Source organism: Symphodus melops (genome assembly GCF_947650265.1).
Source record: "Symphodus melops genome assembly, chromosome: 20".
Taxonomy (NCBI): Eukaryota; Metazoa; Chordata; class Actinopteri; order Labriformes; family Labridae; genus Symphodus; species Symphodus melops.
Genome location: NC_136710.1, coordinates 1,472,745 through 1,500,449, shown reverse-complemented (window position 1 = coordinate 1,500,449; position 27,705 = coordinate 1,472,745). Strand labels below are relative to the sequence as shown.

The following is a 27,705-nucleotide window of genomic DNA, read 5'->3' as shown; positions in this document are numbered from 1 at the left end:
GGATGGATGTAGCAGTAGATGGATGGATGGATGGATGTAGCAGTAGATGGATGGATGGATGTAGCAGTAGATGGATGGATGGATGTAGCAGTAGATGGATGGATGGATGGATGTAGCAGTAGATGGATGGATGGATGTAGCAGTAGATGGATGGATGTAGCAGTAGATGGATGGATGGATGTAGCAGTGGATGGATGGATGGATGTAGCAGTAGATGGATGGATGGATGGATGTAGCAGTAGATGGATGGATGGATGTAGCAGTAGATGGATGGATGGATGTAGCAGTAGATGGATGGATGGATGTAGCAGTAGATGGATGGATGGATGTAGCAGTAGATGGATGGATGGATGTAGCAGTAGATGGATGGATGTAGCAGTAGATGGATGGATGGATGTAGCAGTAGATGGATGGATGGATGTAGCAGTAGATGGATGGATGGATGTAGCAGTAGATGGATGGATGGATGTAGCAGTAGATGGATGGATGGATGTAGCAGTAGATGGATGGATGGATGGATGTAGCAGTAGATGGATGGATGGATGTAGCAGTAGATGGATGGATGGATGTAGCAGTAGATGGATGGATGGATGGATGTAGCAGTAGATGGATGGATGGATGTAGCAGCAGATGGATGGATGGATGGATGTAGCAGTAGATGGATGGATGGATGGATGTAGCAGCAGATGGATGGATGGATATAGCAGCAGTTGGATGCAGAGATGGATGTCTGATTGATTGATTGATTGATTGATTGATTGATAAATCCAGTAAAATGAATACCGGTTGAAACAGTTACAGATGATATAAAAACACACCTGGATGAACTTCACTTGGTCTCCATATATCAACATGGACACCCTTCAGCCAATCAGAATGAAGTATCCAACCAACCGTAATGCTAATCATCTTTTTATAGTGTGGACAGAGTTGAACAGGAAGTGACGCCTGCTGGCTGTCAGATAGGATTACGCGGTAAGGACAGCCGGGCCCAGAGGAGAGGAGACGTTCAGATACGCCGAGAAATTTAAGAGATAAATGAAGTGAGGACGGAGCGAGGGATGGAAAAAGAAAGAGAGGTGTCATCAGTTAATCAATGCACTTTTCCTGTTTCGCTCCTCTCTCTCTGTTTTTAAGGCGATTTTTTTTTTCCCCTCCCTTATTATTCTCGCTCTACTTCCTTTATCAATCAATACTTATTATTGGACACCTCACTTTACCTCGGCCCGTCTTTTTTTTTTTTTTCTCCACTCGTCCTTCTCTTCTCTTCTTTCCCCTCTGTCAAAAAGAGACGCACACACACACACACACACACACACACACACACAAACACACAATGAAGTCATTCATCTGTCCAATCAAAGAGGCGGAAGCCCAGAGGAAAGTAAACATCCATCTCTTCCTCTCTCTCTCTCTTTTTTTTCTATCTATCAGTCTCTTTCTCTCCGCAAGTCCGTGAGCGTCCATGATTATGATGCCCCGGTGTGTGTGTGTGTGTCTGTGTGTGTGTGTGTGTGTGTGTGTGTGTGTGTGTGTGGACAGACATATATCCCATTTCTCTGGTGTCTCTTTAAAAAGAATAGATTGTTCTTCTGCTGCAAACAAAGAGTGAAGACACACACACACACACACACACACACACACACACACACATTCAAACACACAGTGGGGGGGAAAAAAAGAGAGAGAGGGAGAATGTCGGACACGATTTATGATGGGCGAGCGACGTGCAGAGACAGAAAACAGACAGAAAGAAGGAGATAAAAAAAGAAGAAAAGGAAGAGGGAAGAAAGGGGAGAAAAACGGGTAATCAATGGAAAGGTTGTGACATCATCATTTGACCTTACGCTGGGGGGAGGGCGAGAGATGAAAGAGGGAGTTAAGGGGGAGAGAGAAAGAAGATGGATAGAGAGATGGGTGGATTAATGGAACAATAGATAAAAAACCCGGAGTGACAGAGGTGGAGAAAAACTGAATTTAAATTTACGTGTTAAAGTCCAACATGTTGATGTTTAAAGAAGAAGAAATGTGAGCGTAGAGCAGAGAAGATATTAAAGGCACGGCGAGTAAATTCCTCCACCAGGGGGCGCCCAATCAAAATAAAACCAAACGATGAAGTGGATGCTGCCGCGGGGGGGGGGGGGGGGGGGAATCATGGGAGCGATTCTCTGCGATGGAAAAACGATCTCGTACGAGACGACCCGAGGAAGAGAAGTTTTTAATCCCAGCGGACTCTGACGTAGCATCCCGTGTTTCCATGGCGACGATAAACGTTTTGGTGTCTGTCATGGCGGCCGCGTCCCGTTACGACTGTAGAGTCAGGGATCCCTCCGGCTTTGATCGGTGCTGGAGATGTTTGAGGGGTAATAAAGGTGGAATAAGAGAAGAGAGAGACGAGTCTGACCTTCGGCGTGACGCAGTGAATAAAACGTATCGATGATGAAGATCAAACAAAAAGCAGAAACTGATCAGTGAAGTGATGGAGAGATAAAAGAGAGAGAGAGAGAGAGAGAGAGAGAGAGATGAAAGATTAGAGCTAAAGAGGGTCGACCCCTCGTTCTACCCCTCGTATTGACCGCACCAGCCTTTGATAAACTACTGTGTGTGTGTGTGTGTGTGTGTGTGTGTGTGTGTGTGTGTGTGTGTGTGTGTGTGTGTGTGTGTGTGTGTGTGTGTGTGTGTGTGTGTGTGTGTGTGTGTGTGTGTGTGTGTGTGTGTGTGTGTGTGTGTGTGTGTGTGTGTGTGTGTGTGTGTGTGTGTGTGTGTGTGTGTGTGTGTGTGACCTCTGCACGTTCTGAGCTAAATCAATCTGTCAAACGTGTTAGTGAGTCCGTGCTTATTCACCGCCATGCCTGTTTGTGTGTGTGTGTGTGTGTGTGTGTGTGTGACCGACCCTGACCGGCCATCAGAGCCAATGACGGAGTATTGATCAAGTCTCCGTCACCATAGAAACGGCCATTTTGGAAGACAGGCGAGGGTGTGTGTGTGTTTGTGTCAAAGTGGGAAGACTTACTTCAAGGTGGCTCATCAGATCATCGGGTGTGTGTGTGTGTGTGTGTGTGTGTGTGTGTGTCACAGAGTGTGTGTGTGTGTGTGTGTCAGCTTCATGTTTTCCATCCGTTGCATGCTTTTGATTTCTGATGAAAAGTTGATAAAAAAGAAAAACAAAAAGATTTCGGGAGCAGCAAACATCTGGAAGCAGCTGTTTGTCATGTTCACGGACACCTTGAAGTTATTACCTGTAATTATGACACATTAACGTCGTGTCTGTTCCTGTTTGAAACACCGTTTGATTCTTTTTACCAGTGTGTAGAAAGCTGGACGACGAGCCTCCGTGTCGTCTCGTGGATGAAAAGCGAAGCCAAAGTCTCGACGGAGCCGACCAGCAGTCTTTTTCTCGCGCTCTTTTCAAAATGGCCGATGCTCCTCGAAGTTTAGCCTCCGACCTCCACGTCGTCCCCGCTCCACGTCGAAATAAAAACCCTTCATCTTAAAAACAAAAAAGTGAGACGAGACTTTCAAAATAAAACGTGAAACAGCCCGTTTTAAAAGAAGGCTGATCAGCGTGGATTGATTTACACTCAGAGTTTCCTCGGCGCTCACGGCGAAGAAACTTCAACACGAGAAAACAAAACTCACATCAGAGAGGAACTGGCTTATCTGATTGGCCGACATGGAGACACGAGCTGTTTCCTGTGCGCTCTGCATCCTGTTGGACTCGGTGTCAGGGGACGCCTGGTTGGCCCACAGTGTAAATGTGAACATGTGGTGAAGGTGACAGACTCACCTGTCTTTACCTGTCACAGATTATCTCCAGAGTCAACACGACGAGCCGGACACACACGTTCTGTTTTTAGAGTTTCACTGCAGTCAAGGTGAAAGTTTACAAATGAATATAGGTCACCGAGAGTGTGTGTGTGTGTGTGTTTAAAACCAGGTATGCACACCTATATGTATGTATATGTGGATATGTAGCCTCTGCTGCTACAGTACATGCATCATGTGTGTGTGTGTGTGTGTGTGTGTGTGTGTGTGTGTGTGTGTGTGTGAGTGTGACCTGCTCTTTGTTCCTGTGCTCGGTGCAGTAAGGAGAGTGGACCGTTGACGAGGATTAATGCCCAACATATGGCAACCCTACGGGACACACACACACACACACACACACACACACACACACACTGCAGTCATTACTCTGAACAAAGAACTGTAAGGCTAATGAGAAGGCGATATCATGTGTCCTTTGCAAACACACACATGGCATGGATTCACGTGGATTCACACTCTCTCTCTCACACACACGCGCGCACACACACGCACACACCTTAATGTTGCTTATACATGGATGGATGCAGATGAACACACGCACACACACCTGGTACAGTAAGTGTGTCGATGTGTGTGTGTGTATCGGGGAGATGAAAGGTAGCAGGGGGTTTGTTGATGGAGAGGCTTTAAGATTTCAATGCAAACAGCTGTGTGTGTGTGTGTGTGTGTGTGTGTGTGTGACTGTTTAGAAGAGAGTTGGAATAGTGTGTTCATTGTACAGGTGTGTGTGTGTGTGTGTGATTGACCGAGTGAGAAAGAGAGATAGGTCAAGCAGAGTTCATTGGAAAAGTGAAGGTTCATGTTTTCATTTCTTCATGCTCCTCTGCCTCACTCGCCCAATCCCTCTCTCTCTCTCTCTCTCGCTCAATGTGTGTGTGTGTGTGTGTGTGTGTGTTTTCTCACGTACAGAATCACACCCCAAAACATTTTCAGACATTTTCTTCCCCACATCTTTTCACACACTTTCGTCTTTTCGCCCTTTCTGCCACCTCCCTCTCCTCCTCCCTGTGGGAGCTGACGGACGATCACGTGTCCAGAAAAAAAATCACCACTCGGTGCTTTTCTATTCTATTCTATTCTAGAGTAAACACTGACTGTACTTTAAGCTCCGCCCTCCTTAGCTACTGTCGCTATGGCCCTTCAAGCTTCCATTCCAGAACTTTTGAGTTACCTTTAACCCTACCTGGTTACTGTTGCTAAGCAATTAAAGCGGACATTCTAGAACATGTTTTAAGCCCCGCCCTCTCTGCTTCCTCTCGCTACGTTCTAGAACTTAAAGTCGGCAGATTTCTGCATTTCTTTCTTCGATTAGAAGGGGCCAAGACGTGCTGTTGCCATGGTGATTTTTTTTAACGTTATTTGTGCGCACACAATCGGGGGAAAAAGTGTTAAAAAAAAAATGTACAAAAATTCCTGCAGTTTGGGATTTAGCTCGCGGCTCTGCAGTCGCACCACTAACGTTTCAAACCTGCCACAAATCCCACCAAAATGTTCTTACCGAAGAGTAGAGCGTCTTTTTAATCACTTTTTTATTTTTTATTTTTTTTAAAGCCTTAAACGTGGCGTGGCTGCGTTAGCTTAGCTTGACGGTTCTCGCATGTTGTAAGCTAGGTGGCTACACGCTAACACAGTTGATTCCATTCGTTACAGATTGTCGGTCCTGTTTTTTGGAAAACTTCAGTTGAGTTCAGTTTATTTTGGTCCTTTCTCTTCTGCTCCTGTGGCTCCGGGCTCAAGTCTCGTTCAGGTTTGAGTTTGTGGTCCTCGCTCGCTCTCTCTCTCTCTCTCTCTCTCTCTCTCTCTCTCTCTCTCTCTCTCTCTCTCTCGCTCTCTCTAGGTGTAAATGACTTTGGACGGCCATCTGTTACTTAGCCACCCTGCAGAGAGTTGGCCTGCATGCACACCTCCTGTGTGTATGTGTGTGTGTGTGTGTGTGTGTGTGTGTTCCTTTATGTTTAGTTGCACGTGTGCAGTTATTATATTCTCGTGTGTGTGTGTGTGTTTATTTATGCCTGCGTGCACATGAATAATACAGTAGGTTAGGTTTGCGTTTGTGACCGAAATAGAGAGAGATGCTTCAGTGTGTGTGTGTGTGTGTGTGTGTGTGTCGTGCACATGTAGAACATGGTTTGTGTTGCTCTCGTGTGATTGGGAGACATTGTTTTACATCAGCGTTAGCATATTTAGCCCCGATCAATGCTAACGTCTCTTCCTTGCTTCTCTGACTTGGTGCTGAGCAGATTCTTTGGACCTTTAAACGTTACGAATACTCGTGAATTCATTCTGATGTTTGCTGCTTAAATGTTTTTTTTCCCTGCAGATGTTTGAGTGTAAAGGTCTCTCATCTGCAGCGGGAATGTCTCTGAATGAGCCCCTGTGCTGCATTGCTAACAAAAAAAAAAAAGGGATCTTTTTCCGAGAACTTTAACGAGTTAAAGTCTACAGACGACAAAATAAAAGGTTTATTTCCAGGAAGAAAAGTGCTGACTGTGCACTCTGGATCACTTGTATGAAGCGTTTGTGCGCTAACAAGAGAAGCGCTGCACGTCCCTCCTGTCTCCATGACAACGGCCGCTGTATGACCGACACTACTCCGTTACTTTTTTTTTTTCCCGATCAGACACACGGAGCGAGGAGGATGTGGGAACAAGACGCGATCCGCAGACGGCCAAACTACCGGAAATATTTTACGTTTGGAAAAGAGCGCCGGTGACGTAGACGGCGCCTCTCTGCAAAAAAAAAAAAAAAAAAGTTCAAAGATTTTTAACTTGAGTGCTTCGAAAAACAAAACATCTGAAGAGAGACGCTGGAGCTCGGAATTTATTTTTTTCCGAGCTGCTGCAAAAACAATTAATCAGACGCCAAAATATAATTTAGGGCTTTTATTTTGAAAGAGCTTGTTTAAGAAGAGCCAGAACAACATGTTAACACACATTTCAACGTCTTGCATCAGAGTTCTTCTTCCTGTCTGAAGAAGAAGCTGATAAAAAAAAAAAGTCAAATGGGACTTTTTTCCTCTTAAAGTGGGAATCATCCATGATGTGGAAACTCCTGCTGGTCCTGCTGGTTTTTACAGCTTCGAGGTGTGAAAATGTCCAAGATGATCCGCGCTCATCACTTCGTTTCCCCCGGAGAGAAAAAAAAAAACGACCAATCAGACGTGACCTGAAATCAGCCAATGAGGTGCATCCTTACTATTTGGCACATGTGACAACGAGACTTAGAAAGTTTAGATTCTGCTCCTGAATGCTCTGGATCTGATTGGACCAGAGAAGGTAGGCGGGGCTTAGAAGGCGGTTTTGGACGCCCCTGGGTTTGCCAGATATGAGAGCAGTGATCAGGTCGACAGGTGTTGCAGCGATGGAAGCGGCGGGCTGACTGTGGGTTTAGTCACGCCTCTTTCGACCTCCTGAAGACAGGGGCCTGTGTGTCTGAGGTGAGCTTGTTGTTTGATGTCACTGATACTGCTGAAGTGCAGCGAGCCGCCGCGCCGCGCTGCATGAATGATTGATGCCTGCAATAGTAGCTGAGTTGAATTGTATCACAGATCATCTTTGAACGCTGGTGTTACTTTTCTGTCCGACATGAATCTGCGTTTTTCTTTTATTCTGTAAAACACCAACCCCCCCTCTCTCTCTCTCTCTCGCTCGCTCGCTCGCTCTGTACCAGTCTGATTCTGTGTCACACTAACTCGTCTCCGTCTCTGTCTTCTGTCCCCTCCAGCTCTCGTCCGGGCCGTCCTCCGAAGCGTTGCTCTGGTGCAGGGATCCAGGAAAGCCCCAGGCTGCTGCACCCGGGCCTCCCCGGCCTGCTGTCCCCCAACCTGCTGTCACACACGGGTACTCTCTCTCTCTCTCTCTCTCTCTCTGTCTCTCTCTCTCTCTCTCTGTCTCTGTCTCTCTCTCTCTCTCTCTCTCTCTCTCTCTCTCTCTCTGTGTCTCTGTCGCTCTCTCTCTCTCTGTCTCTCTCTCTGTCTCTGTCTCTCTCTCTCTCTCTGTCTCTGTCTCTCTCTGTCTCTCTCTCTCTCTCTGTCTCTCTGTCTCTCTCTCTGTCTCTGTCTCTCTCTGTCTCTGTCTCTCTCTCTCTGTCTCTCTCTCTCTGTCTCTGTCTCTCTCTCTCTCTCTGTCTCTGTCTCTCTCTGTCTCTCTCTCTCTCTCTGTCTCTCTGTCTCTCTCTCTGTCTCTGTCTCTCTCTGTCTCTGTCTCTCTCTCTCTGTCTCTCTCTCTCTGTCTCTGTCTCTCTCTCTCTGTGTCTCTGTCGCTCTCTCTCTGTCTCTCTCTCTCTCTCTCTGTCTCTCTCTCTCTCTCTCTCTCTCTCTCTCACTGATGATTTATAACAAACTTCTCATTTCCAGTGTCGATATAACTTTTGTCTTTGTGCACGTTGAACATGGGGGACTAAACATGAGCGTCCACATCGGACCGATACGAGATATTAAACCCGACAGATGTTTCGTGATTCCAGGGTTAAAAACAAACAAACTTCAAAGGAGATAATTAACAGAATTAAAAACAAGCTTTTTAACTGGAGGATAAATCTCGTAGTATCGGCGTGAGTGTTTCACTTCCTGCCACACTGACGAAGACGTATGCGTATGGACGTTGAGACAAAAGCTAGCGAGTGCTACATGTAGCTTCAGGCTAAGTGTCCTGGATAGCTGAGATGCTAATCCATCAGTCCATCTCCTCGTGTTCGTCCCTCCATCCACGAGTGGAAGACAACAACAAAAACAAAAACGGAGGGATTTATTTCTCCGTCTTGGCGCTGAGAGTGAAAACGGAGAGCGAAAGAAAATATGGAGAGAAGAAGAAACGGAGGGATGTCGCCAGAGGAGATGATGAAACCTAAAAAAAGCGAGTGCCAACAGGAGGGGAGGGGGGAGAGACAGATTGTCGAGGAGTTGACAGTAAATGAGAAGAAGAAGAAGAGGAGAAGAAGACCTGCAGAGAGAGAGAGAGAGAGAGAGAGAGAGAGAGAGAGACTGGACGAGTGCAGGCTGCGTGGTGGTGTGATGAATGACACGTCTCTGGGGTCCCACTCCTCCATCTGTCCATCCCTCCCTCCCTCCCTTCCTTTCCTATCTCCCTTTTTTCTTCTCCCCTTCCCTCTTTTTCGTCCCCTTTTCTCATATGTATCGTCTTCCTCTCTCTCTCTCTCTCTCTCTCTCTCTCTCTCTTCCCCTTCCTTTCCTCGTTTCCTTTCCTTGGCTCCCTTTCTTCCTCTCTACTTCCTTTGAGTCGTCCTCGTTCATCCCTTTCCTCCTCCGACCTTCTCTCCTTTCTTCTTTGCCCTCCACTCTCCCTTCTTCTGCTCCTGTCTCTGAACTCTTCCTCTCTCTCTCTCTCTCTCTCTCTCTCTCTCTCTCTCTCTCTCTCTCTCTCTCTCTCTCTCACCTTCATTTTCAACTTCAAACACGCCGTCTCTCTCTCTCTCTCTCTCTCTCTCCCCGCACTCCTTCCTGTCACCTTTTCTCTCTCCTTCTAGCTTCCTTTCATCCTCCTCTTCCAGCTCATCACTTTCCTCTCCTTCCTTCCTTCCTTTCCTTTCCTCCTTCCTTACGTCCCCTTGACAGTCTCTCTCTCTCTCTCTCTCTCTCTCTCTCTCTCTTCTGGATAAATAAAACATGATTGTGTTTAGTGACATATGGACACAGCTCACTGTGGCATACTAATGACACACACACACACACACATACATCAGGTGTGTGTGTGTGTGTGTGTGTGTGTGTTTGTTGAAACATTAGAGGGACCCAGAGAAAACATTTGCTCACTTATGATCGCTCATTAGCTCACACACACACTAACATGCAAAACATATATACAAGACACACACAACACACACACACACACACACACACACACACACACACACACACACACACACACACACACACACACACACACACACACACTTGGCAGTCGTCGGATGTCACATTCCCGCTCACTCACACACACACGCAGAGTTGGTCGTCTTAGCGGCCCTGCGTCCATGGAGACGCCTCGTTGCCGGGGGAGACGGGCTGTTGTTTACGACCTAGCGGGCGCCACAGCGATGGGGGGCATCGGCCAATCACAGATGGACATTTATCACACTGTTAGAAAACACGAAGGAGAGAGAGAGAGAGAGAGAGAGAGAGAGAGAGAGAGAGAGAGAGAGAGAGAGATAAAAGAGGCGGAAGAGGGAAATAAAGGGGAGAAGACGTGCGAGCAGGAAATAGATTTTACACATCAGAAGAAAAAAGTCAAAGTGGGAGGAGATAGAAGATAGAATCAGAACAGATAGAATGCCCGTCTTCAGTCCAGGACTTCTTCTCCGTCCTCGTCGAAACCTGCCCCCGAGCTGCGCCGCCACTCGTTGTCGGGCGTGAATAAAAGGTCCGACTTTTCCGCTCACCTGGCAGCACGCGTCTACGTCGCAGCCAATCAGATCCGCCGTAGAGGGAGGCTTTACCTCCTCCTTGTTTGATTTCGTCGCTCAGATGAGCTCCGGCGTTTCTGCAGCGACCACGTGCAGCGTGATGCGTCTCTGCGGGGTCGAGGCCTCGCCTGGACGTCGGTCACTCAGCTTAACGGTAAAAGTTTAGAAACCACCGTGATAGAAGAAGTGTTTGATCGCCCAGGGTTCAGTAAGAGAGGAGGAACTGATCAAACAAGTCAGGAGGAACAATAGAAGAAGAAAAACTGAGGAGGAGAAGAGGAGGTGGTGGAGAAGGAAGAGTGAAGATTGTGTGAGGGAAGATAAAGATAAAAGTGCGGACACATTGTAAACAGTTTGAGAGAGAGAGAGAGAGAGAGAGAGAGAGAACATGGTGGAAGTAAAGAGGGAACGTTGAGGGAAGGAAAAAAAGGAGGAAAGATGAACGCAGGATAAAAAGAAGAAGAAGAAGAAAATGTTTGAAAAATGAAAAAAAGGAGGAGGAGGAATAAACGAACACCAGAGAGTGATATCAGTTTAATTGGCCTCATCTTCTTCAACAAAGAAGCTGTGATGATAAGCGTGGGAGTGCGTGTGTGTGTGAGTGTGTGAGTGTGTGTGTGTGTGTGTGTGTGTGTGTGGTAACCTATGCAGGGTGCTGCGGCACTCATTTGACTTGTTAATTCACTTCAAAAACAGCTCAATGGTTCGCCTTGTCTTCTAATACACACACACACACACACACACACACACACACACACACACACAGCTAATGAGATATTTGTCAGAACACACACTTCTTAGAAAGTAACGTTCTGTGTTTAAAAGATATAATCGCACAGTTTAAGAATAAACACATCTGCTGTATGAGTGCGCGCACACACACACACACACACACACCTTCAAACTCTCACCTAACACACACACACACAGCTTGTGTGTGTAGGTTACAGATGAAGTGCTTTCAATCTTGTCATGAAAAGAATACACTCATCTGAGGACTCTTATGTGCACCTGCAGAGAGAGAGAGAGAGAGAGAGAGAGGGTGGGAGAACGAGGGCGAGATAAAGGAGGAGGAGAGAGAGGGAGGGGAGGACTAAAGTGACATGAAGTCTTTTTAATCTCTCCTCCCCGTCCTGAAACCTTCCAGCCTCTAAAACTGAAGCACCATGACCGTGTGGCAGCTAGCGTGGCAGCTAACGTGGCAGCTAGCGTGGCAGCTAACGTGGCAGCTAACGCCACCAGATGAACACACACAGAGACCAATGACTGTACGTACTGGACAACACGCAGAACACCAACCAATGCCAAAAATATCCACATGTCCTCCTGATGCAGGAAAAAAAAATCCTGTCAAGAATCTTCAAACCCGCCATCATGTGACGTGATGACGAGTCGCACCGTGCCGCTCTTTAGCACGATTGGCGCCTCCTTCCCTCCCCCCGCTGCTCCAGGACTAACCTGAGCACGGTGACGCACGTTGAGCTCTATGTCATCATGAAACGTGCTCAGTCGAGTCCACGTCTGTACATCGCTGAACAACACGGACGATATGAACGCCAGGCGTGGCGGTCAGCGTTGTAATCCTGCGTGCTCGTACAGGAACTGTCCCGTGCGGCGCGATCGCACTGGTCAAAAGCACGTGACTTTAGCGGTGACGCAGGCTGAGGCACGGTGTGAGTGCACCGTGTTTCCCGACCTCAAAACATCCCAAGGTCGAAGACGTGGCGAGCCGGCGTCTTGAGTCTGTCAGAGACGACACAAAATGGCCGCTGTGAAACGGTTGAACATTGGCGCACAGAACTTCCCAGTGGAAGCTAAAGATGGCAGACCTAAGTGCCAGAGTGCGGAGCTGAAATGTGTTTGACTCAGCACAAGAGCAATCGACTGCATTTGTTAAATTGGCACTCCGAGTGCTCGCGGAGAGAAAAAAAAAAAAACAGAAACAAAAAAAGGCCGGAACAGTGCGTTTCTAAATTCAGAACACAAAGAGCGATTTCTCTGTTTTCCTGTTTGTTTTATTCAAAGTGTCACTCCGACTCTGAGAGCGCGTTCAGAGCACTTCGTAGGTGCACTGCATCAAATATTTACCACCGCAGCACAAATGGGGTGGGTTTCACGCGAGCACAGGGGGGGGTGGGGGGTACGGGACTCTGGAAGATCACCCACCGGCCTCCACCAGCGGACTCAAAGCTCTTAAAGACCGTCCTGAAGGCCCCTGTCAGATCTCATTTAGAGTACGGCCCGCCGTGTGCAGGATGCTTTTACTGGGGGGGAAAAAGCCGCCCCGCAGCAGGAGAAGAGACGCTCGTGTTATGATTGGTGGCGCGTTGATGACTTCCTGTTTTATGCAGGATGGTCTGAGCAGACGAAGGCGTCCAGGGCTGGAGCTTAACTAAAGGTTAGAAAACCTCCAAGCATGAAGTCACCGTCGTGCTACATTTAAAGCTCTCAGACGATGCTTTTATTTTGAAGAGTTTCCTGTTAGCATACACGAATGAAACTACCATCAACTATGTTTACGGCAAAAGCAGTTTGATTTTCTACAGAGACGAACTTGAACTTTTATTTAAACTCTTGTGATTTATCTGGAAGGGTCTGCAGCCAGGAGATTGCTGGTTTGAATCCCCGGTCTAACTCTGTGTGCAGTCTGCATGTTCTCCCTGTCTTCCCACAGTCCAAACACATGCTGGTTACCTGCTGACTCTGAACTGTCATTAGGTATGTCTGGTTGCCCCTCTACAGGTCAGCGCTGTGATTGGCTGGTGAACAGTCCAGGGTGTAAGCCCCGCCTCTCGCCCAATGACAGCTGGGATCAGCTCCAGACCCACAAAGCTGGAGAGTTTTTGATGTTCAGGCCTTTTCAAGCTGCTCTCTTACTTCCTGTAAAGTCGACGCCTCAGCCCTGGCATGTTTTTTGTTTTGTTTTTTTCGTCACGTTACGCTGACGACATACTTCTCTTCTGATCGAATCCTGACTTACCTTCTTCCTCACTTTGTGCATGTCTCCTCCTCCTCCTCCACTCCTTTCTCTCCTTTGTCCTTCGGAGAGCATTAGGATGCACAGGAAGGAAAAAGAGATGCGTAAACAACGTATGGACAACCCACAGGGGACCACTGAAACACATACACACACACACACGCACACACAGACACACACACACACAATGATTCTATATGACGCGTGTGTCTTTGAAGTAGTCTGTCAATCAATCACACACTAATTCCCAAGGTTCCGTGGTCGCCATTAGCGACGGGGTCGATGCTCGGTAACCGTGGACACAGCGGACGGCCATCGATCTGAGAGACTGTGTGTGTGTGTGTGTGTGTGTGTGTGTGTGTGTGTGTGTGTGTGTGTGTGTGTTTGATAGTCATGATGGAGAACAGTATTGTGGCTCTGCCCTCCATATTGATTGTCTTCTGGTTGCATTGAGGCGGAGCGGGCGTTCTGACTCTGTGTCCGAGTGTGTAACCCGTGTGGGTGTGTAGGGCTGTTTCCTGTGTCAGTGTATGCATCTTTGTGTGTGTGTGTGTGTGTGTGTGTGTGTTTGTGTTTGTCAAGGTGGTCTTCAGTAATCAATGTGTGAATGCAGTCCTGACCTCTACTCCATTTTCCGTTTTTTATTCCCACCTTTTTCTCCGTCACAAGTCGTCATTCCTAAATTTGAAAAAAACTTCATTTTACACTTAATTTTTTTTAATTTTTTTTTTTTTACAAAACTTCAAGAAAAAACTTCAATAGTTTTAATACAAATCTTCCTTTTAATGACTTGTTTACTTCCTGCCCGAGACAAACCGGTTGGTTTTCTCTTCCTGCTTGTCAGCAGCGGCTCCTTCTGCTCCTCTATTTCTCCTCTCCTCGTTTTTGGCCTCCTTTCCTCCATCATGTTCCTCCTCTCCTCGTCCTCGTCCTCTCGCCCAGCAGGACGGGAGACAATACGTCTGGTCAGTGTGCCTCGGGCTCTTTGAATGGACCCCTCTCTCTCTCTCTTTTCTCTCTCGCCCTCCCTCAGTAGTCGTACTCGTGAAACAGACTGCTTCATTATAAATAGATATGTGGCTGATTCTGGCTGAGTTCAGATCGGCTCCGTGTTCAGATCGAGCCGGCTGAAAACTCCATGATAGCTGATGTGCTGCAGCTCCTCGCTGAGGCGGCTCAAACGTCGGGACGATCTTGTGATTAAAGACGAGGTCGCAGCTTCACACCTGTCTGAGGAGAAGTTCAGATCACCTGCTTCAAAACAAAGAATGCAAGATTGTCTTTGCATCAGTTGAACGAAAATCACCAAAAACGTTTCATGAAGATATACACAATATTTCTGTTTTTAATGTTTTGTTGGTTTGTCCCTCCAAAAACTTTGTGTTGTTAAAATCTGAAAACGGAGGGAAAACGTCTCCTCAGCGAGCGCCAGCAGCGTCTCTTCGCTCTTCTCCGCTTGAAATACTCCGCTAATCTGTATTTGACACAGTGCTTTTTTTTTTTTTTTCAAAAAACGTTCATCGTAGTAAAGGGGAAAAAAATGTTTAGACTGAATAGTTTTAGTTCTTCTGCTGGTTTTTGTCTCGATGTCTGTGCAGGTAAATTCAGAAGCTTCAATCTAAAGACAACAGGACAACTAGTCAACACTTCATGTCCCTTTAGTAAACCTTTATGCTAACGCTTCTTTAGCGACATATGCTAACGCTTCTTTAGCGACATATGCTAACGCTTCTTTAGCGACATGTAGGGAAGCGGACGTCTCTGATGGAACAATACAGTAAACCTTTATGCTAACGCTTCTTTAGCGACATGTAGGGAAGCGGACGTCTCTGATGTAACAATACAGTAAACCTTTATTCTAACGCTTCTTTAGCTACATGTAGGGAAGCTGAGGTCTCTGATGGAACAATACAGTAAACCTTTATGCTAACGCTTCTTTAGCGACATGTAGGGAAGCTGAGGTCTCTGATGGAACAATACAGTAAACCTTTATGCTAACGCTTCTTTAGCGACATGTAGGGAAGCTGAGGTCTCTGATGGAACGATACAGTAAACCTTTATGCTAACGCTTCTTTAGCGACATATGCTAACGCTTCTTTAGCGACATGTAGGGAAGCTGAGGTCTCTGATGGAACAATACAGTAAACCTTTATGCTAACGCTTCTTTAGCGACATGTAGGGAAGCTGAGGTCTCTGATGGAGGTTTGTTTGGAGAGTTTTCGTCGTATCTCTGGAGTTAATTAAGGAGCTGCAGTCTCCTCGAACCTGCACACAACACTCTCTTTCTCCTTTCCACACCTCCCTCCTTCTCACTCGTCCATCCATCATCCCTCCATCCGGCTTTAAATTAAATTTCAAACAACACACACACACATACACACACACTCCCCTCCCCTCGTATCTTGTTTTCTTTATAGCTTGCAGACAACTGTACTGTGTGTGTAATGGACATTCCTCCAAGGCCGTCAACCGTGACTGGGGCAAAACCAACTGACCTACACACACACACACACACACACACACACACACACACACACAGAAGTATGCACAGAAAGGCATGCATGTGTTCTCTCTCACACACACATTTTTTTTAGATGAAAGCAAACTGTTCACACACACTCAGCATGATGCAAAAGCTCACATACATTACAAACACAATAGTGCATGTACACAATACACACACACACACACACACACACACACACACACACACACACACACACACACAGGGTCATCGCTCTCACTCTGCTGGTTGTTGTGTATAGAAGTCAGTTCCAGGTCAGCGCACAGAGCCAGAGATCTTAGTCCATACAAAAGAGTGTGTGTGTGTGTGTGTGTGTGTTCTTAATGCGTGTGTGTGTGTTTTGTTTTTCTGCTCGTGTGTGTATCAGTACATCGGCCCCGAGGCGTCTCAAACAGCTCTCACACCCTGAAACACTCCAACAAAACGCTCCGACTGAAAAGAAAAACTTGACGGCGTCAGTATGTGTGTCACTGCAGCTCGCCGCAAAGCATCATGGGTAATGCAAAGGGTGGGGGGGGCAAAGCCAACTTCTGAGGTGGAGTGAAAACAGGGGAACCTGTACACAAATTGTTTAACTGAGATGGTTTTAAATCTGCTCGATTGGATAATAATCTGACAAACTTCTGGCGTCGTCTCTCCGTCACGGGACTTGGCGCCGCTTGTGATGTCACGTTTGTCTTTTTTTTGATGATCGCGATGTAACGGCAGCGTGTGTTCGTGTCGCCGCAGGTCTGACGGCAGCAGCCATGGCTGAGCTGCAGAAGCTGCAGAAAATGAAGATGATGATGAGTCTGCAGAACGGCAACGAGTCGGACAACGATGATTTACACTCCAACACAGGTAACACACACACACACACACACACACACACACACACACACACACACACACACACACACACACACAATGCAGTACCCGTTTTAAACACTAGGTGTCACAGGTACATGTTGCTCCTTTAAAGTTTTCCTAACATCGCTGCAGGGAGGAAAGAAGAAGAGCGATGAAAGGAGAAAGGATCGCTTTATTGAAACAGTGATGTCACAGCTCGTCTCCTTTACACACACACACACACACACACGTAACGACACAAGACAGACGCCACTATAATATAAAGGTGTGTGTGTGTTGTGACTGATCAAGTTTCAGTAGTAGACCGTCTTGTTTTCACTCTACACACACGTCATCCCTGCTACAGATACGCTCTGTCGATGAAGGGAATGGAGACCTTGAGAACGCCGTTTTTCCTCTCGTGTGCTCCCTTGGAAGTAAAATCAGAGCGTTGTCACTTCCTGTATTTAAATGTTTCTGACGTCAGATTTTTCTGCTCACATCGTTGTGACATTCACATCAAAATTTAAAGAGAGATGAAAAAAAAAATACAGGCAGACGATCACTCCCATGATTCCCCGCAAGCCTCGACGTCGTCTTCTGATTCTGTTGTGATTGAGAGACAGAATATTTTAAAGCTGTTTAAAACTACATCTGAGGATACAGATCAAGACAATCACAACAAAATAAAAAGTAAAGAAGGAGAAGGAGATAAGTTTGAGTCTTTGCAGTTTAAATGTTAGATGAATAAAACTTTTAATGTTTATTTTGATTTGCTCAAAAGTCTGTCAGGACAGCATTTCCCCCTTCTCTCTTTTTATTGCCCGATTGTTCAACATAAAATCATTTGTCAGAAAACAACACTTCAGTTGAGGCTGACATGAATAAAAAAAAACACAAAGCCTGTTAACACACGTTCACAGGCCCACTCCATCTCTGCTGTGTTTGCGTCTCTGAATTATTAAAAAGACAGAAAACAAAAAGGAAAGGAGAGCGAGCGGAACCTGTTTTCTATTCTCCTTTCTTCCATTTCTCCCTTTTCTTCAGCTGACCCGACTAATGCGCTGATAGAGTTACTCTTCCTCTTGTTTTTATCCCCCCTCTCTCTCTCTCTCTCTCTCTCTCGCCCTGTCGTTTTTTATTTATCCCCCTCCTGCTCTTCTTTTATTTCATTCAGAGTGTTTTTGGTTTTGTTGTGCGAGTGCGTGGAAAGCCTTCCTTTCTTTGTGCGACCTTGTTTTCTTTGTAAGAGACACTCACACCGGCCTGGGAAACTCTGGTGAACAATGGAGCCGAAGAAACGAGTGTACGAATGAAACAGAAAATAAAGAGGCAGAATAAAGAAGCTCATGACGGGGAGAAACTGATATTTGGGGCGAGAGGAAGAAAAGGAAAGATGTTGTGGTGTTTGATGGTGAAAGTCAGGGTTAGGGATCACTCGACTCGTAACGGTGAAATATGTTTTTTTGTTTTAAGATCATTTTTGGGGCTTTTATTGTGGAGACCGGACAGTGGATAGAATCAGAAATCAGGGAGCGTGAAAATGTGGGAAAGGAGCCACAGGTCGGATTCATATCCGGGACAGGAACCATGATTCGGCCAAAACTTTTTTTTTTTTTTTTAATTTGAAAATTATTTCAAAGGTTGAATTTTTTCAGTGGATAAAATGAAGATGTCCAGCAGAGGGTGATTCCACACGTTGCACTTGATTTATTCCCTCAGTAAAAACTGAGTTTATGTTTCTTTAAAGCAGGATGCTCATTCAGCAAATAATGGTGCAATATAAAGTCAGTAATGGGAACTTCTTTGGAACAGTGGTCAAACTTTTTCCAAGTTAAAAATCCAGCTGGGATCCCCAAGGACCCGAAAAAAAAAAAATACACATAGAAAGTAAGAAAGATCTTAAACGTTTCTGTCCATAAACTCCCAGCAGAAAAGGTGCACAGATACCTGCTCTCACCAAAACTCCTTTTGGGTTAAACTATCCAACAGTGTTTAAATTTAAATTGGTGTGTGCAAATTTAATCTGAAAACCTCAGAGTAGAAAAAACCATGAATATCATTAGCCTTTTACTACAAATGCTCCTGTTAGCCTAAGTAGCACTATCAGTAGCTGGTTGCTATGCTAACACCTTACCGGCTTCCTCCTAATCCTCTTGCCTATGGTCACTTATTAAATATATACTTAGAGTTAAACTATGAGATTACCCGCTGAAGTTAATCCCAAAACACGGGTGAAATAAACGTCTGTGAGAGTTTACTTCATGTCCAACTTCAACTCCCGTATTTGTAGTTGATTCTTTCAGAAAAGGAAGAGGAGAAAAAAAAAGTGACAAAGAAGAGAGAAGACTGAGGCAGAGGAGGAGAGAGAGAGAGAGACAGAGGGAGAGAGACAGAGGGAGAGAGACAGAGGGAGAGAGAGAGAGAGAGAGAGAGAGACAGAGGGAGAGAGACAGAGGGAGAGAGAGAGAGAGAGAGAGAACATCTGCCCATCTGTTTATACTTCTTCTTCTTCTTCCCTGGTGTAAATGGCAGAGGGGATGAGGCCCAGCTGTCATCTACACACACACACACGCACACACACACACACACACACACACACACATAGACACACAAACGCACACTTACACACACACACACAGAGCGCAGGGAATTCAGTAGGCAATAATAGAGAGAGACGGTTGCTAATTCAAACTAATGGAGGGAGATGAAGATGGATGAGAAAGGGAGTAGGGGAGCAGAGAGAGAGATGTAGAGGGCGAGAGAGGCAGCATTACACAGAGAGAGAGAAAGAGAGAGAGAGAGAGAGAGGACAGGAAGTGATTGTTTCACTCTTTTAACAACTGTCACTTTCTTTCTCCTGAAGATTACAAATCGGATAAATTAATATTCTGATTAGAGAGAAATAATAATGTTAATTAAAGAGCTCCATAATTATCTTTAATTTCCTTAAAAGGATAATAAGTTTATATATTATCAAACTAATACAAACATTCAATCTACTTTTATTAACGTCGACACTTTGATAGACTCATTTTATTGGTTTTATGGATCAAACTTTTTCTTAAAAAAATAAATAAGATTTAAAAAAATAAATATTCTAATGACTGTTCTTTCAAATAATTCTTTTAACTTTTATTCATATATTGAACGTGTTTAATAAGGTTTATTTTGGGGCTTTAATAGCGTCATGTAGAGACGGGACAGGCTGTCCGATTAGAGGATATTATGACGTGAAGAAGTCCGATTTTAAGCCTCGGTGTGTCTCGCAGGAGGCAGCGAGTGTTCCTGGGATAAGGAGCGTCTGACCAGCCCCCCTGCTGGAATCCACAGTGGAGGACCAGGAGGAGGAGGCCCACCGGTCGGAGCTGGAGGAGGAGCAGGAGGTGGTGGAGGAGGAGGGAGGGGGCAGACCATTGGATCTGTCAATCAACAACAACTCCAGCAGCAACAACAGCTATTGGCTAACAGTAAGTATTGCGCATTAGTTTGAGCGGCTGTGGGCTCAGCGGTCAACCGGAGCGTCCAGGGTTTGATCCCCGAGTTCCTGCAGTCGCATGAAAGACATTAAAGCCTCAGACTGCTCCTGTTGCGTCAGATGATACTGATGCATGCTCTACATACCAGCATCTGAAGTCAGTGTGTGAAAAAGTGAAATTGCTAAGAGGGGTTAGCTTTAGCATTGTGTCACTCACATGTACAAACAGTGGACTGTGCAGTAAAGCCACATCAACCTGTGCTTCAGGGTCTTTAACCACAGCGTTACTCCCATTCAATCAACTGTAAAGGTTCATGAAATGTTTTTAATTCCTTTTTAAAGACAGTAGGTCGACATGTCACACACACATTCTGTCTTATAGTACGAAAGGGGGACTCGGAGGTGACAGCAGCCAAGTGGGGACGTCAAGTTTCTGGTCCTTGAAAAAGAATCAAACAAGTGCTTTAAACAAAGTGTTACTTTAATTGTGTTTTTATTTATTTTTTAGAGAAATTGCAAAGAGTGGACTTGCAGGCTTGAGCGGCTACGTGCCGAAACACACACACACACACACACACACACACACACACACAGACAAATTTGAAGGGTGTGTGTGTGTTTAAAGGGGTTGCAATATTTGTTAATGTACGCCATTTAATCTGTTCCCATCTCCTGTATTAACACTCTGCCGGGATTAATCAGCACACACTCTACTAAATGACTCAATTTATCAACACCACACACACACACACACACACACACACACACACACACACACACGCACACAGAGTTATACAAATGGAGAGACGCGCAAATAAAGCCAAACACACTGGTTCTAGCTCTTTTTCTTATTGCAGAAGTAATGTGTTTACACACAAACACACAGCGACACACAAACTGGGCAGCGGGAGGCGACAAACACTCACATTGATTATTCTATCACTTCAGTCGTCACGACAACAGCAATCAGTGTTATTGTTTCATTGGAATGAAAGCAGCCGCTGCAATTTTTTTTAGTTTTTGTGTGTGTGTGTGTGTGTGTGTGTATCTGTGTGTGTGTGTTTTGGACAGCTGAGACAACAATCCTCCAGAGAATCGTTGTTTTTTTTTGGGAGTTTGTCTTTGAAAGCGGGGGCTTGTTTTAGGGTCGGGGGTTCTGAGATCAGAGGTTAAAGCCAAGGTTAGGTCTTTACGTGGCTCCGGGTTGGAGAATGGATTAAAGCTAATGGATCCTCCCCAGATATGCAGGGGAGAGGTGGAGTAAGGGTGACAAGAGGATAAGGAAATACAAAATGAAACATCAAGGAATGAGAAAGTGTCGGACAGATGAGAAAAATGTGAGAGTGAGAAAAAGAAGGCTATCTATCTATCTATCTATCTATCTATCTATCTATCTATCTATCTATCTATCTATCTATCTCTCTATCTCTCTATCTCTCTATCTCTCTATCTCTCTATAAAAGTGCAGAGAAAAATAGAAAAACAGACGAAATGAAAAACGTAGACAAGGTGAAAAAAAAAGATGTAAAGAATGAGAAATAGTCATTAACCCTTTTTCTTTTCTCGCCTCGTCACCCTTTAACCCCCCCGACCTCCATATTTTCTCCTTTTCCTTTCTTTCCCTCCCTCCCTCCTCTGCTTTGTCAACTTTTATTAGCGAGACATTTGACACGGCGATGACACCTCTCCCTCTCTTTTTCATCAAGGTTAAGTTCAACTCGAGTTCACAGACGGAGAGAGAGAGCGGCCCGCTCTGTTTTTCCTGCCCTTTTGATTCTTCTCAACATCTCTCTGTTTAGTAAAAAAAAAAGTTTAAATGATACACTTCATGGATAAAGCTCGAAACATTGGCTGCTGCTGGAAACGTGGAATTTGTACAGTCAAGGTCTCGGCTCGGCTTTTAAGATCACTTTTATTTCTTTTCTACGAGGAAAAATCCTTCAATACCTCCTTTTCAGAAAATCTCAAGAAAGGCAACGAGTCAATACGACAACTGTTATAGACAGTGTGAAAGACGTTCCTTCCACAGGAGCGACATGTTGAAGTCTACTTTGGTTATTCAGCAGTGAAATTAGACGCGTGCACTAAAGAGAGAAAGGAAACCTGAAGAAATAAGAAGTGCAGACCCAGGGGTTTATATTAATCCTGTGTTGGTTTGAGTTTTGTATTGAACTTTGACCTTTTCGATCTGCCTTTATTATCAGTTCTCCTCTTTTATTTTGGGTGATTTAAGAACTTCACAAAACCTGATTTGGAAACTTTCTAAAAAACATCGTTTAGAAACGCAAAATATCCTTTTGGAGGAAGCGACCCCCCTTCTGCTTTAGCCGCGTGACCACCCAGCGCTCCGGTTCAGTCTGGTCCTTCTGTTGGGGTGCTGATCCGAACCTTAGTGGACCCTGTCGTGCTGCTCACACACTCTCACCTGTCTCACCTGTCTCACCTGTCAGGGCTGGACCTGCCCTTCATGATGATGCCCCACCCTCTGCTGCCGATGGGACTGCCTCCTGCTTCCGTTGCCATGGCAATGTCCCAGATGAACCACCTCAACACCATCGCCAACATGGCCGCCGCAGCCCAGCAGATACACACTCATGTACATCGAGCACCTGTCATCAAGGTAAGACGCTCATTTTTATACACCTGAGGAAAAACAACAACAAGAGGACCGAAGAAGGAACGCCTCAAATATTGTGTTTATGTGATTGTTGTTTAGGGAGCAAATAAATATAGTGCAGCCAATCAGACGAGCTCGTTCACAGCTCCAGTGTGACGTGATCTTGCAGGGTCGTGTGGCTCGTGTTGACACGTGTGTTTTCATTCTTCTTCTTCACAGGAGCGAGTGTGTGACAGTCCGTCTCTCTCTCCATCTGTGGACGAGACCAACACTCCTCTGCAGTCTCAGCCCAGCAGCTCCGCCTCCAGCTCGCCTGAACGACTCGGTGCGTGCACACATCCAAACACGTACTCCTGTACTGTCAATTTACTTATTAAGGAGGAATTATTTTTTTTAAAAAATCCTTAAAATGATCACTTTTTAAAAAGTGATTTTAATAGTCGTTTAGACAAATGACATGCAAACATTCCCCTTGTTTCTTTGACACATAACTACTGTAATATCTTAATGGAGGGATTAATGGAGCAGTGTAAAAGTTGGTTAGAGGCGGCCTCCAATCTCTTAATCCAGCAGCTTTGGTTTGCTCGTGTTTAAGTCTCTGGATGGAGCGGTTGGTGTCTCTTTGGTGCTCGTCATTGTTAACAGTTCAAACAGAAAACATGGAGGCTGTTTCTGCTGTCTCTCTGCTCAAACAGCTCGGACAGTTTGCAGCACAAACAAATATTTAATGCACACGTCCAGGAAGTGCATGACACAACATAACGGCGTTGTCATGGTGACAAATCAACTAGGAAATGATCTTGATGATGTTCACGTCAGTTTGAACTCACAAACACAAAAAAGAGAAGTTCTGGATCTTCAATAATGTTTTTTGTTTCTTACATGACCCGCACTCTTCTCACACACACACACACACACACACACACACACACACACACACACACACACACACACACACACACAGATAAGCTCACTGTGCTTTCTCTTTCAACAGGACTGGTGTCAGCAGATGCAGATGTTGCACTGCCCAACCCTGCTGCACCCATCAAGAAAATAACAAAGGACAAAGGTTGGACCACACACACACACACACACACACACACACACACACACACACACACACACACACACACACAGAAAGGTATTCTCCTAAATGCACACCTGTCTGTTCTCTCACATTTATTTCTGTGAGTGAGGATATTCCATTAAGCACCTAAAATGTAAACCCTTACCCATTTCCTTTTGACAACTGACAAATCGTCCTCACTTAAGGGGGGGGGGGGTCTCCTCATCTTCTGTATTTATACACACACACACACACACACACACTCACATAAACACAAAGTGACTGAAAACACACTCGCAGAGACGCACACAAACAGAGAAACACAAGCGTCAGGATGTTCTGCCCCTCCTATTGATCACTTGTCTCTCCAGCTATCAATCAGAGGAGCCAAGAAGAGGGGGGGAGATAGATAGATGGAGGGGGGGGGAGGAGAGGGAGGCGGGGTGAGCTAGGGGGAGGCTAAGTGGAGGAGGCAAGGCTAAAAGGGATCAAGAGGTCATGCACTAAAAGCATGCGGGCCTCTCGTCCCTCAATCACACTCTCTTTTCTCTCTCTTTGTATTTTCCATCCGTGTAACACGTCCTGTTGTCGTCTAATTCTTTTCTCCTCACCTCTCCTCCTTTCCCTCCTTTCATTCTCACTCCATTCGTACGCTAAAGCATCACTGCAGACATCAGCAGGGGCGGCAGAGTGGAGGCTTCCTATTAAATCAATAAGGGCAGAAAAAAAGAGGCATCTGTTCCTGTCTCTCTCTGCGAGGAGCTTAGAGCTTGAGCTAAAACCACACTCGTACCTTAAGGCCTCGATGCGACACACACAGTTATTTTGAGGTCACACGTCTCTGGTGTTCATGAATCCTGAAAGTGAAACTCCTCCTGACATTTTAGGATGATAACTGATGGAGATCTAGTTACAAGTTTTAATGCAGGTTAGCTTGTTTGCATTGTTTCAAACTGTGCTGGTGAGTTACTGCTGTTCTGTTTATGGGTCTTTTTCTGGGAAGTTTTTCAAAACCAACATTGTCCTTTGGGGAAATTGAAGTGTACTGTATCACACTTATCTGCAATTCCTGTTAGGAAAACCCCCCAAACACAGGTTGTTTGAATTTCTGCTTTCTGCATGATGCTCGTATTCTTAAATGAATTTCCTTTTGATTAGAACTGATATAATCTTAAGATCGGACATCTGGAAAAAATAAGTCAAAAAGCTCCGGCCACGCTTGTATGAAGATCAACTTTATTAACAAATTAGACCGACGCTTCTCGGCTCCCCTTCATCGGGGAAGATCATAAAGCCTTGTGTTGTAATCCACATTTCTCAGTGAACATATGAGCTATAACTCTGCATGTGGCGTTGTGTTCAAAGCTGCTTTTTAAATGACTGAAAAGGTCACACGTTAGCTCCGAATCTCTTTCAAACAGTAAACTAAAATACTGCTCTGCCGTTCCTCTTCTCACATTTTTTTTTGCCGTTAGTATTTTGATCTTAATGCCCAGCCGTGTGATATATATCGTTATATCAGGCTTGTTAGTGTGGAGGGAGATAAATGTTTTCTAAATTAAAAAAAACAAACAAACCACTGAATAGGAGGCGCCGGATAGCCTAGCGGTCATGTTGTGGTGCCCCGTGTGAGGCGGCTTCGGTCCACTTTGAAGTTGTCCATAATCAACTGTAAAAAGTCAATAGGAGAATTAAAAGGCAATTATAGGCACAACATGATTCTCTAATCAACATTAAACGTGACCCTTAAATAGTTCATTAGAAAAATGAGTGTATTTAATAGGAAACATTTTGGAGCCTCTCAGACGCAGAACGTGTTTACTGGCCGTCCCAGGGGAAAATAACAGACAACAAAATGTGCTCTGTGGCCTTCGTCCATCTGGAAGGTATACTGGAGCGATTACAGCTGCAGAAGTACACAATAAACTAAACCTGTGTTTGTGATAGAACATGACCTTCCTGTGTGTCATCTCCTCGGCCTGCTTTGTGTGTGTGTGTTTGTGTCTTCTGCATGCTGCAGATTGTCTCCAGATTGTGTTGCATGTCGTGTTGATAACCAGTTAATGCTGAATGTGCGACTCGAGGAAACATCTATGATGTTTTAGCTCAAACAATCCTATGTGGTGGTTTTGATGCCCTGTATTTGCTTCTATTTAAACAAAGCTATTCTTTCTGTTCGAAGTCTCGACCTCTCTCTTCCCTGATTATCCTTAATCCCTCCTCTGGCCTCCTTTGTTTATAAAAATGCCTGTTCCTTCCTTTTTTTTTTAATCCTTTTAAATGCTGTCTTCTGTCCTCCCCCCCTTCATTTTTTCATTCCTTCCTCGTTCCTCCTCATATTCACTCGCTTCAACATCCCACATTCGTAACATTTTCATTTTTCGCCTTTCATCCGCTCTACTTTTCCCTCCTTACTCTCTCTCTCTCTCTTATTTTGGGGAGAAAAAAAGAGGTGAATTATTTGAAATGCTTTGCGACTTGTACAGTTAAAAAAAGGAGAAACTGCTAGAAAGGGACAGAACAGTGAAAAATCATGGTGGTCAGATATTACAGTAAAGGTAACAAGCCGCTCCAGGGACACGTGGGATTGTTTTTTTTTTGTTATTTTTGGGGTGGGGGATTTCAGAATACAATTTAGTTGACTACAAATATTTTATACGAACAGTCAGTAAAAATATTGGAGGATTGAATTTAGGACGTAGAAGTTTATTAATGCAGCAGATTAAAAGCCGTCGACTCCATGTGCTCCAAAAAAGACTCCAAACAGATCATAAAGACGGCCTTGTGATGCCTCGTGTTACCACAAAATGACATCTTGTGTTAAGTTTTAAAATAAAGACAGAAAAAGTTCAGACTGTAGCTCAGGAATTAAAAATAAAGTAAATACTCAACATAAGAAAGACGAGTCAACGTCCTTTTGAACTTGTTTCCTCCCATCCTTTTAATCCAATTTAAATATTATTCATGTTCCAATAATAAAACATAAGATAAGCATGATGTAATTATACATATATCTTGTGCACCATAATAAAAGTCTTATTGGTTGGTCATGAGGACTTTAGGAAAGAGAACGGAGGACAACTTTAAAAAACAGAAATAAGAAAGTGAATGTTTGAGAGCAAAGAGGAGAAAAGGTGATGATGGAAAGATATGAGCGAGCGAGAGAGAGAGAGGAGAGAGAGGGATGTATGGATGAAGAGGCAGATAGAGGTGTGTGTGTGTGTGTGTGTGTGTGTTAGAGTGCATCTTAATCAGCGTTAATTTCACAGCAGAGTTAACCCAGTTGTCAGTGTGTTAGGCATTAAGAGCTGATCAGACACTGTGACGCACTCGCAATGAGCACACGCACACACATGCACACACAAACGCACAAATCAAGGATGTCTTTAATCCTCGCCAATTAGCACCCCGCATGATTGTCTGAATACTAACGACCGCTCCATCTTAGTGTGTGTGTGTGTGTGTGTGTGTGTGTAATTGATTTCTCTGACGCTGCTCCGTTGACTTTTATTCCTTCGTAAACGTCAACATTTCATAAACTTTGTGTGCGAGGAGGCGCGTCGCTGACAGACGCACGCCAGAATATTCACCTGTCCTTTTTTTTTTTAAAGTTGACTGAATGTGTGTTTGACCCGTTTGAAGGTTCAGAACCGTTCGAGTGTGATTTAAACGGCTAATCACGCTGATTTTAATGCTAAGCTAGGCTTTCATATCTTCAGTTTTTTAACTTCAGCAGGAGCTTGAAGTTCACGCTGGGTGTTGAAGTCCCTCGTTAAACGCCGTGCAGCAGGTTTGCACGCCGTCTTAAACCCGAAGGCTCAAATTAGCATTTAGCTTAATTTGATTAGCGAGTTCCTTAAATTCTAACACAGTTAAAGGATCCTTTAATGGACATTGAAGACGTTAGTCTTTCCCATCTTACAATCAAAAAGCTGTTTTTTTTTCCTGTTGGCAGGATCATTTTATAATTAAG

At 44.9% G+C, this 27,705-nt stretch overlaps 1 protein-coding gene across 3 annotated transcripts in view; it reads left to right on the top strand.

Annotated features, from left to right (window-relative positions):
• Positions 1-27,705, top strand: part of LOC306841938 (dachshund homolog 2-like) — a 57,580-nt gene that overhangs the window by 23,322 nt on the left and 6,553 nt on the right. For all 3 annotated transcript variants that reach the window (XM_079371968.1, XM_079371967.1, XM_079371966.1), the window contains exons 2-7: positions 7,549-7,664; positions 16,473-16,583; positions 19,844-20,041; positions 22,500-22,669; positions 22,886-22,991; positions 23,661-23,735. In XM_079371968.1, the coding sequence (XP_079228094.1) occupies positions 7,549-7,664; positions 16,473-16,583; positions 19,844-20,041; positions 22,500-22,669; positions 22,886-22,991; positions 23,661-23,735 (776 nt within the window). The remainder of the gene's footprint in view (positions 1-7,548; positions 7,665-16,472; positions 16,584-19,843; positions 20,042-22,499; positions 22,670-22,885; positions 22,992-23,660; positions 23,736-27,705) is intronic.